An 18,558-nucleotide genomic window follows, 5' to 3' on the forward strand; every position below is an offset into this window, starting at 1 on the left:
CAAGCACCATGGTAGATCGAGAGACGATAATACTACATTCTTCCAAATAATAACGTTTGCAAACCAGATACTAGTCCGAGCGAAAAAAAAACTCATACAAAAAGGTTGTAACCTTCTTCCACAAAAATCAATTCAGTCACTACTATAAGTTGGGCACCTGTTGCTACCCCGATGGTACAAAACCCTGCCCTGCCCCCCCGCACCCCCAATGGTGTTATATTGTAACTGCTCTATTGATAGCTAAGTGATATAGTGTCGTACGATCTGTCTGTATCCGAGTTGTTATTTTCATTAGTGGAAATAATATTATCAGAACCAGAGGTTTGCGGCAGATAAATTTCATTTATTGTATTAGTAAAGCTGGTATTTTGTGAAGATGATTGGTCAATTTCATTTATTGTACCAGTAAAATTGGAATCTGGTGCTGTGGATTGGCCAATGCCATTTATAGTACTGGCAAAATTGGAATCTAGTGCTGGCAAATGGTGATTGGCATTCATTGTACTAGCATAACTAGTATCAGGTGCTACCGATTGGTCACTGTCATTTATTCCAGTAGCATAACTTGTATCCTGTGATGGGGATGGGTAAATATCATTTATTGAAGTGGCAAAACTGGTATCCTGTGAAGGGGATGGGTAAATATCAGTTATTGTCGTGGCATAACTGGTATCCTGTGATGGGGATGGGTAAATATCAGTTATCGTAGTAGTATAACCGGTATTCTGTAACGATGAATGGTAAATATTAGTTACTGTTTTAATGTCGTGTGGTGCAGAGTGGTAATTTACATGTATCGGTGTAATGTAATTATCACTAGATACATCTTCATTGTTATCTACAGGTGGTGATAATTTAAATTCTTGGCTGCTGTCAGTAAGGTAACTGAATCTGGACACATCATCATCGCCGCCTACCCGGTGTGGATATTGGTTAGTAATAGTGTTTTGTACATTACTGCATTGTACATTGTTTAGGTAGTAGGCTCCAGATATCCGATCCTCATCATTTATCGATGCTGGTAATGTCAGATAATTAGTATTTGTATCTCTACTCTTGGTATTGAGTGGCAAATAGTCATTATTGGTATTCACTAACGAAAGGTAGTCGGCTCCGGAGGCCTGGTTATCGTTGTTTACCGGTGATGGTAATGTCAGATAATGGCTAGTAGTATCACTGGATCTCTGGTTGAGTGGTGAATGTTCATTACTCGTATTGATATTAGGTACCTGATTAGCAGTTGCTGGTGATCTTGATGCAGGAGACTGGAACTCCACAGTATCGTCAACCACCAGCGGTGATAATGTATCATAATCGTTGTCAGTATTGCGGTATTCAACAGCCGCTTGATTAAAAGTTGACCCGGAAATGTTGCCCTTTATTTTGAAGAACCTGTTAATCAACATTTTATATACATTCGATATGAAGCTAATGACATTTGAATATTATTACAACATTAAATACAGTATTACTGACTATATATATAACAAAGCTAAATTATCCCTAAGTAAATCATTGTCACAAAAATCTGCAAATAATCTATACAAATATCCTGTTAAATTCTACAGATCACCTCCATTTACCTTCATTTTTTCACTGATAGACGACTATATTTACCCCTAGATGCTTTGATTCGATTTTCACGTTCCGTTTTCCATGTTTCTCTCGAGGAGTCAAATATTGAATTAAAACATGGTTACTCCGATCATGAAGGTGACATACCATGATCTACCTAATATATGTGATAAAGTCTATACTTACCTCCAAAAATAGAGACCAATCATCAATAGTATTATCACAGTAAACACAACTGCAAAAATTAGGGTTGTATTGACTGTAGTAGATTTTACTGAAATAAGATTTAGTTCTTATAGATGAGATGTCATCATTATAGTTATAAACATATGGTTATTTTAAAGTCGTACCTACCTAATTATGCAGTGCAAATGTCAACCAATACCAATCAAGGAATTTTATTTGACAATACAACACAGTTAATTAATTAAAACTACTTACACTCTTGACAAGTAGGCCCTGTATATTGTTCCTGACAGCCCTGTAAGCCGCATTCTCCTGATGATACATTACATCCTTTCCCTCCTTTACAATAACCACATTTATTGTAACAGTTTAAACCATACCACCCTTCAGGACAATCTACAATAACAATCTTACAGTTTAACCTAACCATATGATCTATCTGAACACTCTACAATAACAATGTTACACTTAAACAACCTATCGGGTAAAACATATACAAGAAAGTAGTTTAAACCAGGTGGGCTGAGCACTGAAGAAAACCTGACTTAACAGTATTTTGACTATTGTAAAGTTTTAAAAAATCCTGTATTAGTTTTATTTGTGTACTGTTTAATAGTAATAGTTGGTGTTCTTTGTGTCACCATTGTTCCTTTAAATATCTAACTATAGCTAGTTTTTTTTAAAAATTTACTGCCTATTCCATTTAACTATTAGTCTTACGCGTTGTTTTGTTTTACCTTCAGAACAGTTGTTTCCCCTTTTACCATGTACACAGCCATTAGTACATGAACCATGGGTGTAATTACATACAGGTGAACCTATGGTAGATCTACAGTTGCTGCTACACATCTTGTCACAACTCTTTCCATAATATCCTGCTTTACAGGCACCGCAGGTACCATCCATATTACAAAAACTATACAAGCATCTTGTTGGACACGTCTTATTACAAACTGATCCAAACCATCCTCGTTTACAAGATACGCAGCTTGATTTATTGTAGCGTTTACAAGAAATGCAACTCGAAAAACAACTCTTATCACAATGCTGTCCAGTTTTACCTGCTGTACATCCTTCAATGCAGCCACTGGTCATGTTGCAACTATAATGTCTACAATTACTACACCTTTTGCCACACCTATCACCATAGAAACCTTTAAAGCAGTCCATACATTTGGCATCTCTATAACAACCTTCTTTACAATTCACACTGCATGTAAAATTACATACGTTATGGTACATATTCTTACAATCGCCACAAAAACCGTCCGATGACCTACAACCTTCTGAACATGTGGCGCTACATGTGGTATTACAGACGTCACCATAATATCCCTCAGTACAATCATAACATATGCCATCTCTATCACATCCTCCTCTACATGTAGAACTACAGACCAACTTACAATTATCACCATAATATCCCTCAGTACAATCATAACATATGCCATCTCTATCACATCCTCCTCTACATGTAGAACTACAGACCAACTTACAATTATCACCATAATATCCCTCAGTACAATCATAACATATGCCATCTCTATCACATCCTCCTCTACATGTAGAACTACAGACCAACTTACAATTATCACCATAATATCCCTCAATACAATTATAACATATGCCATCTCTATCACATCCTCCTCTACATGTAGAACTACAGACCAACTTACAATTATCACCATAATATCCCTCAGTACAATTATAACATATGCCATCTCTATCACATCCTCCTCTACATGTACAACTACAAGCGATATTACAGAACATTCCATAATATTTTTCGAAAGAACATGCATTACAGTATCCATCTGTTTTATTACACCCGCTCTTGCAATAACTACTGCACATACTATCACATGTATCTGTATACCAACCTTCATTACATCCAACATTACAAACACCATCATCCTTACTACACCCACCTGGTTGACAGTTAGGACATACCCTCAAGCACAATCCGTCACTACCATAAAAACCTTCTTTACATCCATTAATACAAAAGCCATCATGTTTACAACCGCCATCGTCACATGTAGAGCACTTATTCCCATATCTTGCATCAACAATACCATCCTTACACCCATTAAAGCAAGTCCCATTATTCATTTGACATCCACCAGGGTTACAATTCTCACACCTTTTCATACATGTTCCATCGCGTCCATAGAATCCATCTTTACAACCATTTTTACATACACCATTTTCCCTATTACAACCACCGGGCTTACAATTAGGACAGATACGTTCACATATATCACCATAGAAGCCATCTTTACAATGATCACATATACCCTTGTTATCACACAGGTTGGATTTACAGTTTGAACTACACAACTTCTGACAATACGTACCATACAATCCAGGAATACACCCATATCTACATGTACCATTAATATTGCACTTACTCTCCTTGCAATTTACATTACATGGTTTACAGATTCCCATATAATTAATATAATGTTCATCTGGGCATGGTTTACAGATTCCCCCGTCGTTGTAATAGCGATGTGGACATGGTTCACAGATTCCAGTATCAGGATCACATGGTCTCCCACCACAGTTACGCGATGTACATTTAGCTGAAATACAAACAATGGAGCAATAAACCCTGAGAGGTAACCAAAAAATATAAATATTCCATAGAATAAATAATAAATGTAACTTATTACAATATCAATATCCAATAGTGTACTAGCCAGGTCTCTGCTCTGTTGATTATGAATTGAAATTTAAAGTGAAATTGAATCACACCAGGAATTCACCACCTGTATAATATCCAATTTTGGAACTTGATGAAAACTGTCCGTAGTTCATTCAGTATTATTTTTTTTTTGTTGAGGTTCGTGAAAATTTGTCAAAGTAAAATATTCTAAAATAGTTAACTTAGCCACCCTTCGTGTTTACTTTATAATGTATGTCGTATTTAATAAAAGTTTGCTAAGCTGTTACAACAAGTTATTTCTAATCTGTGTGTGTTGGGTAAATAGCTCAGGAATGTGAATTCAAGTCTGTTAGAACTATAGACATTGACAGGTTGTCTATATTAGCTACGCGATGTACATTTAGCTGAAATACAAACAATGGAATAATAAACCCCGAGAGGTAACCAAAAAATATAAATATCCCATAGAATAAATAACAAATGGAACTAATAACAATATCAATATCCAATAGTGTAGTAGCCAGGTCTCTATCGATTATGAATTGAAATCTAAAGTGAAATTGAACCACACGCGGAGTGAAAATTTGTCAAAGGTAAATGTTCTAAAAAAGTTACCATAGCCACTCTTCGTGCTTACTTTTTTAATGTCTGTTGTATTTAATAAAAGTTTGCCAAGCTGTTGCAACAAGTTATTTCTAATCTGTTTGTGTTGAGCAAATAGCTCATGAATCTGAATTCAAGTCTGTTAGAACAATAGACATTGGCAGGTTGTCTATATAACCAGTTAACTGTGGAAAATGATGCATTTTACGTACTATTATAGATAAATATACGTTAAAATTGTTCGAAACTTAATCTTTCTGTCTATTTGTCTTCGTTTAAACTATATGGTAAACTAAAAATGAATATAAAATAAGTAAAAAGACGACTTCCGCTTTATCTTTCGAAACCAAAATTTAATGTTAGAAAGCTCGTCGCATCACTAAGCGAAATGACACCAAATTAACCCAAATCAATACTCTGTATTAAGCTTTAGCTTCATTAAACCATTTTGGGTACATCGACAGTTTTCCGAAATAATCATTCCGAACTTATTTTTTAAAAAATGACTTTTAGCCCATACATACGATGAAAGCTTTATATCATATTAATTCTTATGTGACGTAATTATATTTGATATACTATATGATATCAATTGAAAAAATAAAACAAACCGAGGATCAAAAGAATGTTGACCGAGTTATTTTAGTTAACAGTATACCCTATATGACATCGAACATTATTAATAGACACTTGGAGAGGCTATAATCATGACACCGATGCTGTTCAGGGGATCGACTATCACAATAATCCTTTTACATATTTTAAACATGCATTATGCAATAGCTAAATCTGCCTATTGCAGATCCTTCTTTGGGCCTGAAATGTTATAAACTATTAATTAGACATTTATTAATATAAAAAGTCATTAATCAACTCTCGATGCGATTTTATATGTCGGATTGTCACTGGATTTGAATCCGATTTTCTGCTGAACGTTCATTGATGATTTAATCCAAAAATTGATAATGGATAGCGTACCGACTTTAGTAATGATGTTCGAAGCTAGGCCTGAAAATCAAACGCTAATATCTCGGTTCAGAGTTGAGCAATTTAACTGCAATTTTACTTTATCTAGTCTTTAACTATTATAACGAGAACTGCCAGCTCTTCATCTAGGCCTCAAATTCAAACGCTAATATTCGGTTAAAAGTGTAGCAATTTAACTGAAATTTTCAGCTTATTCCCATTACATTATCTAGTTTTTAACTATTATGATGAGAACTGCAAGCTCTTTATTTAGTCTTCCATAATATCCCTTTAAGACATTAATGATTTCATTTTAGGGTCTTGCAGACACAAACGAACATCATCACATTAAAACCTCGTCTTGGAGATCGGCAGGTCTCCTATAAAACCAACAGGAACGATGGAGTGTGTCGCTTTCGTGTTGGTCATACTTTTTTTTGAAAAAACCCTTTTTAACTCGCCTGACATGTTTCTTTGACAACTTAAAGGCACATCTTGTTTTAGTGCAAGTATCTCAAGGATTTGTTAGATTAAATCATTACCTTTGCCAGTCGTTACATCATTCATTTGCTCAAACGGGTTTAATGGATTTTCATTATAAATGTTAATTGTATATATATATATATATATCCTTTTCATTTTTATATTTTTTATTTTGACAAAAACTGTGATATTTGTTTTTATTTATGCATATAAATATTTTACCTTATGTTTGGCTCAATATAGCCCAGTATCATAACGCTTAAATCTTTAATGTTTGAAAGCATTTAATATTAAGTGAAAAACAACAGAGTATTGAAATTAAATTTGGTTTAAAGTCCTTATTTTCTTCACCAATAAGGATAGTGAAGACAAATATATGCCATGCAATGTGCCATGAGGGGAATTTGGCTCGGACAGTGCCCATCTCATTTCGAATAACTATTATCAAGGACACTTTTTTTTATGTACACGCCGACAAGTTCATATTAAGATCTCGGTTTTCGGTCCATCCGAACGACTAAACGCCGTGCCTTGCCAGGCAACAAAGTAATATTCTACACCACGCTTCGACCAATCAGAAAACAAACTATGTCCTATATGGGCTATATTATTATTTGTATTGAATCCTCCTTAAAATTAATAATGATGTTATACTTACCATTATTGACATTGTATACATAGGAATAAATAAGTAAATATACTAGTAAATTAGTAGCCATGTTGACAGTACATCTCTCACTATATAACTAAGTTAGTTCAACATCTTATGCTATAGATATTTAATATAAAGGCAGGAAGGAACAGACAGCATGTTTGTTTTTTAAATCATATTTATGGGGATTACACACTTAATAAAATCACATAACAACAAAAAAGAGAAGTGTAATGAATATATAACACATACAGATTGTTCAAGGCTTGACCAACAGAGCATGTGGAAATTCACTATTCTCAGGCAAAAATAACCCATTTCTGGAAGTGCTCAGACCCCGCCAATAACAAGAACGCTATTATACCAATATACTTGGTGAAATTACTGGTCTCAATTCAGTTTATACTATATTCGTCGATATTCTAGATCTAATATATGTGTACTTATCCTACATGGCTTTGTATATGGTTATTAACGCCCACTTAACCCACACCAAACCATTCTGAGATGAACACAGGATGCTTCTGTAATTAAATGGATCTTTTGCAGTCGTCAAGAAAAGATCCACGGGGTTAGGCAGGCGACCCTATACCCTCTCAAAGTCTTAATAACATGTTATAACATTGGTAGAATTCATAACCAAATTATAAAATTAGTTGATAATAACACAGTATAGAATGAGACAATATTTAAAGCAACAAATTTATTATAAAATAAGGTAGTGCAAAAAAAAGAAAAAAGAATGATTATAAAATTAAGTTATAAAAACAAATTATTAAGTGATAAAAACAAATTATTAAAAGCCCTTAAAATCCTCTACTCTAGGGCCGAACAACCCGTCAATCTTCATCTGGAAATGGAGACGGGTGTCCCAAGCTGTATTATACGTTGTCCGGAACAGATTTTTGCCCAAAAATTTATTTCTTGTAACCACAGTTTATCGCCTCTTCCGTACGTGCTAGTTACGCATCTCGGCAATATATTTAATATTGTAGAACACGGGAACAGTGTCCGTTAATCGAGCCTAGTTGGGGACGTGGCATTTTGGGATGTGACTGTTAGTGGTCATTCATGATTCCTGTGGTGGTACTGAACAACTCCAAAGCTGTTTTAGTTGGTTCAGATTTAAGCTAATCAAGCCTAGCTGTGGTCTGAAAATTGGATAACTCTTGTCAGGGATACTCCATCACTACAAATGCCTGGCAATTGGTAAAATACAACCTAGGCTTTTGTTGGTGGTTATACACAAGTTTGTATGAAACAACACAAGTTTCCGAAATTTTAACACAAGTTTCAGAAATTTTAACACAAGTTTCAGAAATTTTTATACCAGTGATGTGTAGATTTTCACACAAGATCAAGTTTTGTGTTGTTTCAAAAATAAATACAAGTTTGTCTTGTTAAATAAAGACACATAACTTGTGTATACAAGGTTGTTTTTTCAGTGTAGTTTGTATGAGATTGGAAACCCTCAAACGACGATAAGAGGCTTTAAAGAAAAATTTACCAGGTATTCTGGAAGGTGAGGAGGGTGATGTGAGAGTAGAGAGAGAGGGAAATTGGAATAGAGGGTGGGGGAGAGAAATTAGGGGATAGAGAGAATAGTAGGAAACCGGTGTCCTGGGAGAAATATAAGTTATAGGGTAGAAAACACACGACTTGGCTTAATGGCAAACCTTACAATAGAAGCCAAATAGACACAATGCTGTAGGATCATTGATATATATTATTGTAATTCATCTACCGGAAATGATACCACTCACGCAATATTAATGATCTGTGGCTAACCAAAATGCCAAAATGGAGAGATGATTTGTCTGTTTATTTTGCTATCAAAACTAAACAATGATAGAAAATCGATTAAAATGGTTTATTTTGTCGAAATTAACTGTTAGTCGTGTTTCTAATCGTCCCGATGTGGAATTCTTATTGTTGGTTCCGCCCGTGAGTCACAAACGCGGTCTTTAATTTAGTTTTGTTTTTGAACGGTGGAGTTGATTCGGACTATTGGTATCAGTTGTTAGAATATAAGAATAAATTGACCACCTTCTTTCGGTCTGCAATATTCATTACACTCTCTTTACTTCTATTATTTCAGAAGATACGCAGTTTACTACTACTGAAAAATGTGTACGGATATTGACTTTACTTCTACAACATGGAGCCAATTATATGGGTTTGGGGGGATATGCCCCCATTCATATAGCTGTGTTAAAGAATAGTTTGGCTGCTGTGAAACTGTTCCTGGAATTCGGTCACCTTGTTAACCATTACTGCCCAGATGACAAGAGACTGTCACGTGAAACACTCCCGGTTCCCAACAGCGGCTTCCTCAGTCCCAGAGCTGGGGATACAACACCCCTATCAAGCGAATAGAAGATTGACAGCATGAGAACCACCCGATCCTTGTACCCAACAATGGCACTCATCAACAACACCCGCTCTGGCACTCTGCACAGAAGACATCCAAACGAATATTAGCAGGAAGGTTGAAGAACAGCTGGAAGGAAGTGACCACCGCTCTGTACCTCTGATCATCTCTAGAAGTACTGTGACAGATTTGCCCCAACACCCAAGACAGAACTACAAGAATGCCCCATGGAGAATGTGCAGTGTGCGCACAAAAGAGCTCACAAAAAACGTTAAAGTGGAAGGGAGAAACATGAACAATGTGATCAAGGAGTTCAATAAGTGCATTGTCAATGCAGCCAAGGAAACCAAACCGCGAGGGGTTAGGAAGTACTATACCCCATACTGGACAACATATCTGTAGAAAGCACATGATGGACTTAGTGCAGCAAGAATCATAGTCCCACCAAGCCAAGAGAACAACCTACGACTATAGGAAAGGAAGGCAAAATTCCTCAAAATCAAGCTTGAATCTAAGAGGAAAAGCTGTAGAGAAAAAACTGCAAGCCTTAACTTAGAGAGAGGCAACACAGAATTGCTTTACTCCATGCAACATGATCTCACTTTGGGTTAACTTACAACATCCATCAAACAAATGAAAAAGAAGAAATCCCTAGGCCCAGATAACATCACACACGAGATGCTGCAACGTCTAGACGACACAGCCCTCAACAAACTACCGAATGTCTTTAACCTGATCTGGAAGCACGTTCTAGTACCTAAGTGCATGAAGGAAGCCAGGGTGATGATCCCGGTTCTAAAGAAAGGAAAGAACAAAGCAAAACCAGCTAGCTACCGCCCCATCAGCCTGGCAAGCTGCGTATGCAAAACCATGGAGCGCATTGTAAACCAGCGTCTGCAATGATACCTTCCAAGAAGGCCACACTGCAGAATGCCTTTGACAAAGTGTGAAAAGACGGGCTACCCGTGAAGCTCCTGCGAAGTGGCATCGGCGGCAACATGCACCAGCGAGCCAAGATCTATCTGCACGACCGACAAGCTATTCGGCAGACACTGTGGCCGTCAAGGTTGGGACGATTTACCCAATACTACCCAATACCACCCAATACCACCACATTACCACCTCAATATCCCCACATACTACCCGATACTATAACATAATGATGCAAAATGGACATATCATTTGATTTTTTTCAAAAATAGATGGTCGTATCGCGGAAAATGTGCTTCAAATGTCTGGCTGTTCATTTGCCTCCCTATATCACCAAAACAAGCAAATAATAACCCAATACTACCAAATACTACCCAATATGAGCAAATAACAACCTGATTTTGTCAAATAACAGCACATTAGTATACTTATTCAAACGAATATTCGATATTTTGCAGAAAATTGAAATGTCTGTGCAGTTATGCTGTAGGATTGGGTAGTATGTGGTGATATTGAGATGGTATTGGGTAGTATTGGGTAAATCGTCCAACTGCCGCCGGCCGGAAAGTGCTGCTTCGACAAGGAGTCCCACAAGCGGGATTACTCTCACCAAGCCTTTTCATAAACGTTGTTGTGCCAGAGCAACCCAAGGGTATGCAGATGAAAAGATCCTCAAAATTGTCTATCAGGGTCAGGGAACGGTAAGACCACACCTGGAGTATGGATCAAGCTCATGGATGACTGCAGCCAAGACACATCAAGAGGCACTTGACAAAGTTCAAAACTAGACTGTTCGCATCATCACAGGTGCTATGAAATCTACACCTATAGAAAAGGTGGAACAGATAACTGGGATCCCCACTTAACAAACGAAGAGAAAAGTAAGGTATTGCTACAAGTTACCAAATACCAACATAGCTCAGACTACCGGATGAGCAGAAAATGCCAGGGAAAGCTGCCTTCACTCATTGAGGTTCATACTCCTAGTGCCATCACAGCTGCAGGATGGCTACCATCAGTTAGTCAGAGCAGAACAGGTCGTCATCTTTAGATTCAGAACCTGGCACAGCAGAATAGCGTCTCATCTACAGGTGTGATAGGCGATCGAAAAAAATCAATATTGTGTGATTTATTAGAATTGAAACTAATATGTGTTTAATCGTTGAACCTATGAATAGAATATACCTAGTTTGAATCCTGGTGGGTGGGGGTGGGGTCATGGAGAAAACCAACGTAGTTAGACTTATGACCATATTCCTTGTCACGTACTAACCTCGGAAAGACCTTATGATGCAAAACTCAGGCGTTAGTATCCCCCCCCCACCAATCCGCTACACACACCCTTCGGGTTTATGAAAATATTTAAAAGTTTAAAAGAGACGCATTTCGGAGGACAAACGGATCGAATGAAAGTGGATTTTTGTACCGTCAACGCTGTGGACGGTATCCACCAGACTCAATGTGTAAGACGGGGGGGGGGGGGTCGGAATAACGGGCTATAGTACTAAGGGACGTCGAAGTAACGGATTGACATATTTAGGGGTAGTAAACTATCAAAAGACAAGGAATAAAGAAAAGTCGTTTATTAAGGTCAACCGTACTGTCGTGATCGGAATTATGGAAAGAAAGAAAAACATTATTATTTTTTGTGTTAACAAAGAAGTAAAAATATGCAATCTTACTAGAAAAAACACCCATGGAACGCATACAGGACAAAAATGTAAGAGTTTCCCTAATCGGCAGCCCGACGATTAGGAATGTCTGCTCGCGTCACGTCAAAGGTAACACGCGACGATTGAGCGCCTGATGTATATGTTGATAAATTTGACGAAGGGTTAAACGTACAACAGTTTCTGAGATGAAAATTACGGAAAGCGACGAGAGCGGTGGATAATCCGTGAATTTAATTAGGCTTCGATATTTATGATTTATGGATAGCGATTAAAGACAGCATCGTCTTGTGGTCTTGTGTACGCAATGAATTCTCCTCTGGCTTCGCACCCGTCGCTAGGTAGTGCGTCAGCTAAGTCACGTGACACAAACATGACTTCTTTTAGTAGATCTTTAATAGTAGGGGTATTCCCTCGCGAAAACAGTGTTTGAGAAGGATTTGAAGCTAAATTTTGACAGATTAATTAGTTTGAATATGTTTTTAGTCCAATTACATCATCAAATCATCCTGTTTGTACGCGGGAACGTATCTTTAACTTAAACATAAATATAAAATTTAGAAAGCTTTAATTCAAATAATTATATATCATAAAGTAAGTTTCAACCCATTTACCATAAATTCATGACCAAATCACAGCTTTAACCCACCGTTTCGTTCATCTTAAGAGTTTTCTACGTTGGGGGGGGGGGGGCGAATGGTTAGCACGTGCTCGCTGTATCATAAGGTCTGTCATTGAGTTAACTGGCGTGGTTTCGATTCCCCGGTTGTACGTGTCAAGGAGTAGGGTCGCCTGTCCAACCTCGTGGGCTTTCTCCGGGTCCTCCGGTCTCCTCCCACTGCTAAAGACCCCTACGCGCAAGCTAATTATTGCAATAAAATTGAACCATGTGTTAATCCCCATCTCTCTCTCTCTCTCTCTCTCTCTCTCTCTCTCTCTTCTGCGTTATTGTTGAAACTGCAAAGCTTGGTTATACAAAGCCCTATAACGTTGAATACCGTATAGTATGTGTGTGTTACGCGGACTGACTGCAAGCTTATTGTTTACTTACCAGCTATATATAGTAACATATTCAAAACTTTATTCATTTCATATACAACGGCAATCGTGACAACTTCGATGTGATATTTCAAGGGCGGAATTCCTTACTATTTTAAGGTCTTTAATATGAGTCTATATGGAGTGATTTACATTCAATGATTAAATTTGTTATTGTTAGTTCTAATTAATTATATACGAACAGTCCAAATTGAACTTGTTTAATCCATTCTGCATGGGGGTTGTAATTATTATTTGTCGTCTGTGAATCAGATATTTTTAATTATTTCCTCGTTGTCTTCTGAGATATTTTTTCTTTTGTTCATTATGTTCATAGAGTACGTGACGTCATGTACTGATTTTATAATATTCATTGTGTATTAATCATTGAATTGTTTCACATCTCACTACGATTTCAAACGAATACACCGCTCTTTTTTATTTTAGTGTAAAACGGAAATGGCACAAATTCCACTCTTAATCGCTAATAGGAATACCAGCCCAAAAATGGTTCAGTTTCGTTCAGTCGAGCGCTCGAGATACTAAGTCGAACGCTCGAGATAATACAACCGAACAGGCCCCAACCGATGATTTAATGATAAACTTGCAGAATAACGATATTCATTTGTTCGTTTTTAAAGCCCATACAAAGCTGCAGTGACTGGGCGGATCCCCGAATAACCGTGGTATAGAACTTCTGTAACTTTAAAGATCAGAGACTGGTTCTTATCACACATATGGTAAGTGGTTTCTGAAATTCTAATATACAATAGTCTTGTCGGCCTTACAATTACTCGTTCTATAATTATTCACACGAGCCAGAGTATTAGCAGAATGAAAGTATACTACTTTTGCAGACTACCCCCACCTTATAAAGTATGTGTATTATTAAACTAATTTGTATTTTTGTGTATTTTTTTCTTTGAAAGTGACCATCTTTAGAATGATTGATTCTAACGCATCTCTTTGTTTTAAACTTGGATAAGTGATAGATCTCCCCCGGCTTCCCTTCAGATCTTACTCCCATGGCTCGTCAATAGTTTTTTACCCGACAGACATAATAACATAACCAGCCACACCACCCTTTAATATCAATGTAAGTCAATTTAGCATCTTGTGACATTTCTAATTTCAAAAATATATTTTTTCATGTAAAGACATTTGTTATCAAGTACTTATATCATTAAAAGAGATCTGAGTATAAACAATACATCTCCCTGAAGAATAGGATAGCTTTTAGGAACACGGTAGAATTGTTATTACCGTATTGGATTAATATTAATAATACACATAAAAGATGACCAGCTATGTACACAGCTATTATCATTTTCTGGTGAGTCACGCCTTCAAAGAAATGAAATGAAATGAGGTTTAGCGTTCTACTGTTCTGCTCCGAACTGGGCTAATGAAGACAGGCATACGCCATACTCTTATATCGAATTTCAACTGTCAAGGGGTCTTTTACGTGCACGGCAATATGTACACGGGACCTCGGTTTTTCATCCCATCCGAACGACTGGACAACTGTCCTTGTCATGCCCCCCGTCCTGCATCACTGACACGGGGGAGTCACGCCGGAAAATCTGGATGAACTGTCTTGACCAATTCAGAAATGAAATGAAATGAAATGAAATGGGGTTTAACGTCCTACTGTTTTGCTCCGAACTGGGCTAATGAAGACGGGCATACGCCATACAGTGTGCTATGAGGGTAATTTTGCCCGGGCAGCGGCACTACGGCCTACTCTTATATCGAATTCCAACTGTCAAGGGATCTTTTACGTGCACGCCAATGTGTACACGGGACCTCGGTTTTTCGTCTCATCCGAATGACTAGACAGCTGTCTTTGTCAGGCCCTCCGTCCTGCATCACTGACAAGGGGGAATCACGCCGGAAAATCTGGATGAACTTTCTCGGCCAATGCAGGGATCGAACACCCGACCTCCAGGCTAGCGAGCCAGCGCCTTACCCACTTAGCCACCGTGATCCCCTGACCAATTCAGGGATCGAACACCCGGCCTCCAAGCTAGCGAGCAAGCGTCTTACGCACTTAGCCACCGTGACCCCAAGCCTTCAGAGAACCGGCAGGATTTTGCAAATGTGTAAACCAAATGCACTTGATTTACTCACAAAACCTTGTCTCAAATTACCGTACACGAATGTATTTTAAAAATGAGTACACATATGTTGAAGCTACACGATGTATATTTACACTATGGACAGCCATAAACAGATATGAATTGCACAGTGTATGTCAGTCAAGTGAATGTGTACTTTAGAACTTTGACAAATGAAATTTTGACCGGACTGCGACCTACCAGTATATCAAATTCCAACTATCAAGGGTTAATTCACGTGGGCGCTAACTTGCTAAGGTACCTCGGTTTTTCGTCCCACCCGAACAACTAGAAGCGGTCCTTGCCAGCCCCATCCCCCACCCGTTCTGCGGCACGGACAAGGGAAAATCACGATGGAAAATCCCGAGATCAAACCCCAGCCCTTCTTGTTAGTGTAACAGCGTCGTACTCACTAAGCCACTGTGGTTCCTAAAAAAACAAACTTTGTATTGTAACCGTATTTAAAGAAAGAAAATTTATTAAAATGTTCTTGAAACATAGGGGTTAAAGATATCTAATCACGTGATCAATGGTATATAGGTTATACAACCAATATCTTTGACTTATGTAACTTCATTGAGGTTATCTTCACTTTAACTTTATATACCACGTGCATGTCGGCCATGTCACATAAATCATAAAATGTATTCAGCTCGACGTAAGACATAAATAGATACAGTTGGTTTAACTTGAATAGAAGTTTTAATTATCTATGCTGCATATATGAATACCTCAGGTGGAGATCGTAGAAGCCAGGGAGGTGGACCTAAAGGTAAAACCCTAACAGCCAGAAACTTGTCCTACGATACCACAGAAGAAAGTTTAAAGGATTGCTTCGAGGGAGCTGTCAGTTGTCGAATCCCAACTTTCCCCGATACAGGAAAATCACGAGGGTTAGTGTCGTGTTTAGTCTTTTGTTTTGATGGATGTCATTAGTCATTCAAACGTCTGACCTGTTAAAAATATGTACTAATTGAATTAAACAGTTGTTTCGTAATTGAACTGAGCACAACAAAAATGTAAATGCCTGATGGTATCTTGTCGTTAAAGATGTTATGGCAGGTCTTTTTGTCTTCAAAATGTTAGATAAACTATTTAAACATTTATTCACATGACAAGCCTATAAGCAACTCTCTAGATTATCGGATGGCCGAGATTAAAATGGATATCGGATAGAAATTGTGTTCCTTAGAGGGTCTACAAGCTTAAACATGATTTTCCGTACAAATAAATGTGGCTCCCTCAGTTGTCTGTGTGTAATCTCTTCTAATACTGATAACAAGTTATGTGTAAAATAAGACAACTGATGTTTGTTTTTTTTTTAACAAATTTTCACAAGTTGATTTCCTTTATTTTGTTAATGTAGAATGGTAATGAACTGCTCTTTTCATTTTCTTTGTTTTATTTGTTTCGTTTGAATTTGATTTATCAGTTTAGATTTTGATTGTTTAATTTTTGTTAATGAAGTTGATTCTTTTAAACTTTGTTTTTATTTTTGAACTCTACTTGGTGTAGGTGTTCATCAGGTAATACCTCGACTGAGTTCAATATAGAGATTAGCCGGTTGATTTGTTGGATATAAACCTTTGAATAATAGCGCCTAACAGGCAGCTGTGTTTAATTATGTTCTCCTGATTTTGATTGTTTTTGTGTGTTTGAAGTATATGTTTGTGATATGCGCTTAGAAACACTTCACGTGTAATGAAGCGCTATATAAATCGAACAATAATAATAATGTAATTGTCTGCTTAATTCTTACAAGGTATGCTGCGCGTACATCCAGTATAAAGTATATGAATTAGTTTTCATTGAGTTTCACCCGGAGAAGCCCGAAACGTTGTATTTTCTATTTCTTTCATACTTTTAAAACTTCTAGATTTGGTAGGCAGGCGGGCGATCAAACGCGTACGTAGTAAATCACAAGAACGTTATTCATGGAAGCCTAATAACCCCCCTCCCCACCCCCCTTTGTAATTGAAGCAAAATGTACAACATGTGTTAGTCCCCTTAGTTATTTTTCAGTGGGCGTTTTAAGATTAAAAACTGTATATTCACCGAATAATAAACCCGCGTTATAAACAATAATAAAAATCGGTGTATGTCTTTAAGCTTTTTTTTAATTACATCTGATTTAACCTTATTTCGAAGCAAACCCAGGTTATATTTATGGCCTGTAATCGTGGTGAAGTGTATAAAAGTATAAACTATTATGTTTGTGAAAATAAGTGTTGTTTTTCAGTGCGTGAAGGTCGAGCTATCAATTCTGTAACCGTATTACACATGGTTATTACCAGGTTTGCACTGTTCGAAATATCAGAAATTAACAAAGACACAATTCACATGGCTTTCATCTTTTTTATAAGTAGCTATTGAATTGTTTAATGTCTTGGTGACAGGGTTATATTTGTACTTCGTTGATGGTCGGGAGATGCGGTAGTCGAGTGGCGACAGAATTAGAATCTAGACCAGAAGGTCACCGGTTCGAATCCGGGCGTGGGCTGAGAATAACCTTGAGATTTTTCATGTCTGGTTGCCTAATCAAGTGATAAATTGACGGTGAAACATCAAGGTCTAACAGTAGCGAACATGCCTCCGGGTTTAAAGAAACCGATAGACAGTTTTGCCGAGCGGGACGAAGTTGTATGATATTACTATTGTTTCCTTCAGTTTACACGACATGACATGACATCATGCCACCTAAAGATGAAATCACTGCCACGGTTAATATATCCCTGAACCTCTTTCGGGATCGAATGGAGCGTATGAGGAGAAAGTCGTTATTCCAGACTCAAAGAACATGCCGGAGTACACCGGATATTGTATCAAATGATAATCGTAAAACCTTAATACAAAAAGTTATTTTGCTATATTAGTTGTTAGACAAAAGGTCAATAAAATGATTTCCGCAATTAGTGGGTTTGCCAAATGTTACCCAATTATATCTTAAACGCACTCAATTTTAGGAGAGGCGGATTCTTATTCTTTCTGGAGCACCTGATACCACTCCTCTTTGGATTCATTTAGCTAGCAAAGTTTCATGATAACTGTCTTGTGGGGAATGCGTGATTTTTATTCTTGAATTTTGTCCATAATCAGGCGAGTATAAGGTTATTTCTAATATAACTTTATTCAAAAATTAATCTTTTAATGAAACTCAGTGAAAGGGGCAATTTCCCTTTAAATGTAAAGGTCGTAGAACTTTTTACTGTTGTTTGTTTGTTTAGGTGAGTGTATAGATAAAGTTATGTATCTTATCAGTTAATATAAAATTATCAACTATATTTACAGGTCTATAAATT

General features: G+C 37.2%; 2 protein-coding genes across 2 annotated transcripts; both read right to left on the reverse strand.

Moving 5' to 3' along the window:
• Positions 1-219: 219 nt before the first annotated feature.
• LOC126809684 (ras guanine nucleotide exchange factor L-like) lies at positions 220-3,112 on the reverse strand. The gene is made up of 4 exons (XM_056100223.1): positions 2,499-3,112; positions 2,017-2,157; positions 1,762-1,849; positions 220-1,392 (listed from the first exon to the last, which is right to left on the reverse strand). The coding sequence occupies exons 1-4, from the start codon at positions 3,001-3,003 to the stop codon at positions 231-233; spliced, it is 1,896 nt and encodes a 631-aa protein (XP_055956198.1). The 5' UTR covers positions 3,004-3,112; the 3' UTR covers positions 220-230.
• A 39-nt stretch (positions 3,113-3,151) lies between these two features.
• LOC130010758 (cell death abnormality protein 1-like) lies at positions 3,152-4,512 on the reverse strand. Its single transcript, XM_056098766.1, has 3 exons — positions 4,437-4,512; positions 3,258-4,346; positions 3,152-3,162 (listed from the first exon to the last, which is right to left on the reverse strand). Exons 2-3 carry the CDS (start codon positions 4,210-4,212, stop codon positions 3,152-3,154), a joined length of 966 nt encoding a protein of 321 aa, XP_055954741.1. The 5' UTR covers positions 4,213-4,346; positions 4,437-4,512.
• Between the last annotated feature and the right edge of the window lie 14,046 nt (positions 4,513-18,558).

Source organism: Patella vulgata, chromosome 1 (genome assembly GCF_932274485.2).
Source record: "Patella vulgata chromosome 1, xgPatVulg1.2, whole genome shotgun sequence".
In the NCBI taxonomy this organism is placed as follows: domain Eukaryota; kingdom Metazoa; phylum Mollusca; class Gastropoda; family Patellidae; genus Patella; species Patella vulgata.

Bases quoted from the DNA above. Each gene is read 5' to 3' on its own strand.
- LOC126809684 (XM_056100223.1), bottom strand. From the start codon at position 3,003: ATGTACCATAACGTATGTAATTTTACATGCAGTGTGAATTGTAAAGAA. The intron at 2,158-2,498 runs GTAAAACAAAAC...TTGTTATTGTAG, and splicing joins GGGAAACAACTGTTCTGAAG to ATTGTCCTGAAGGGTGGTAT. The intron at 1,850-2,016 runs GTAAGTAGTTTT...ATCTTATTTCAG, and splicing joins AGGGCCTACTTGTCAAGAGT to TAAAATCTACTACAGTCAAT.
- LOC130010758 (XM_056098766.1), bottom strand. From the start codon at position 4,212: ATGGGAATCTGTAAACCATGTAATGTAAATTGCAAGGAGAGTAAGTGC.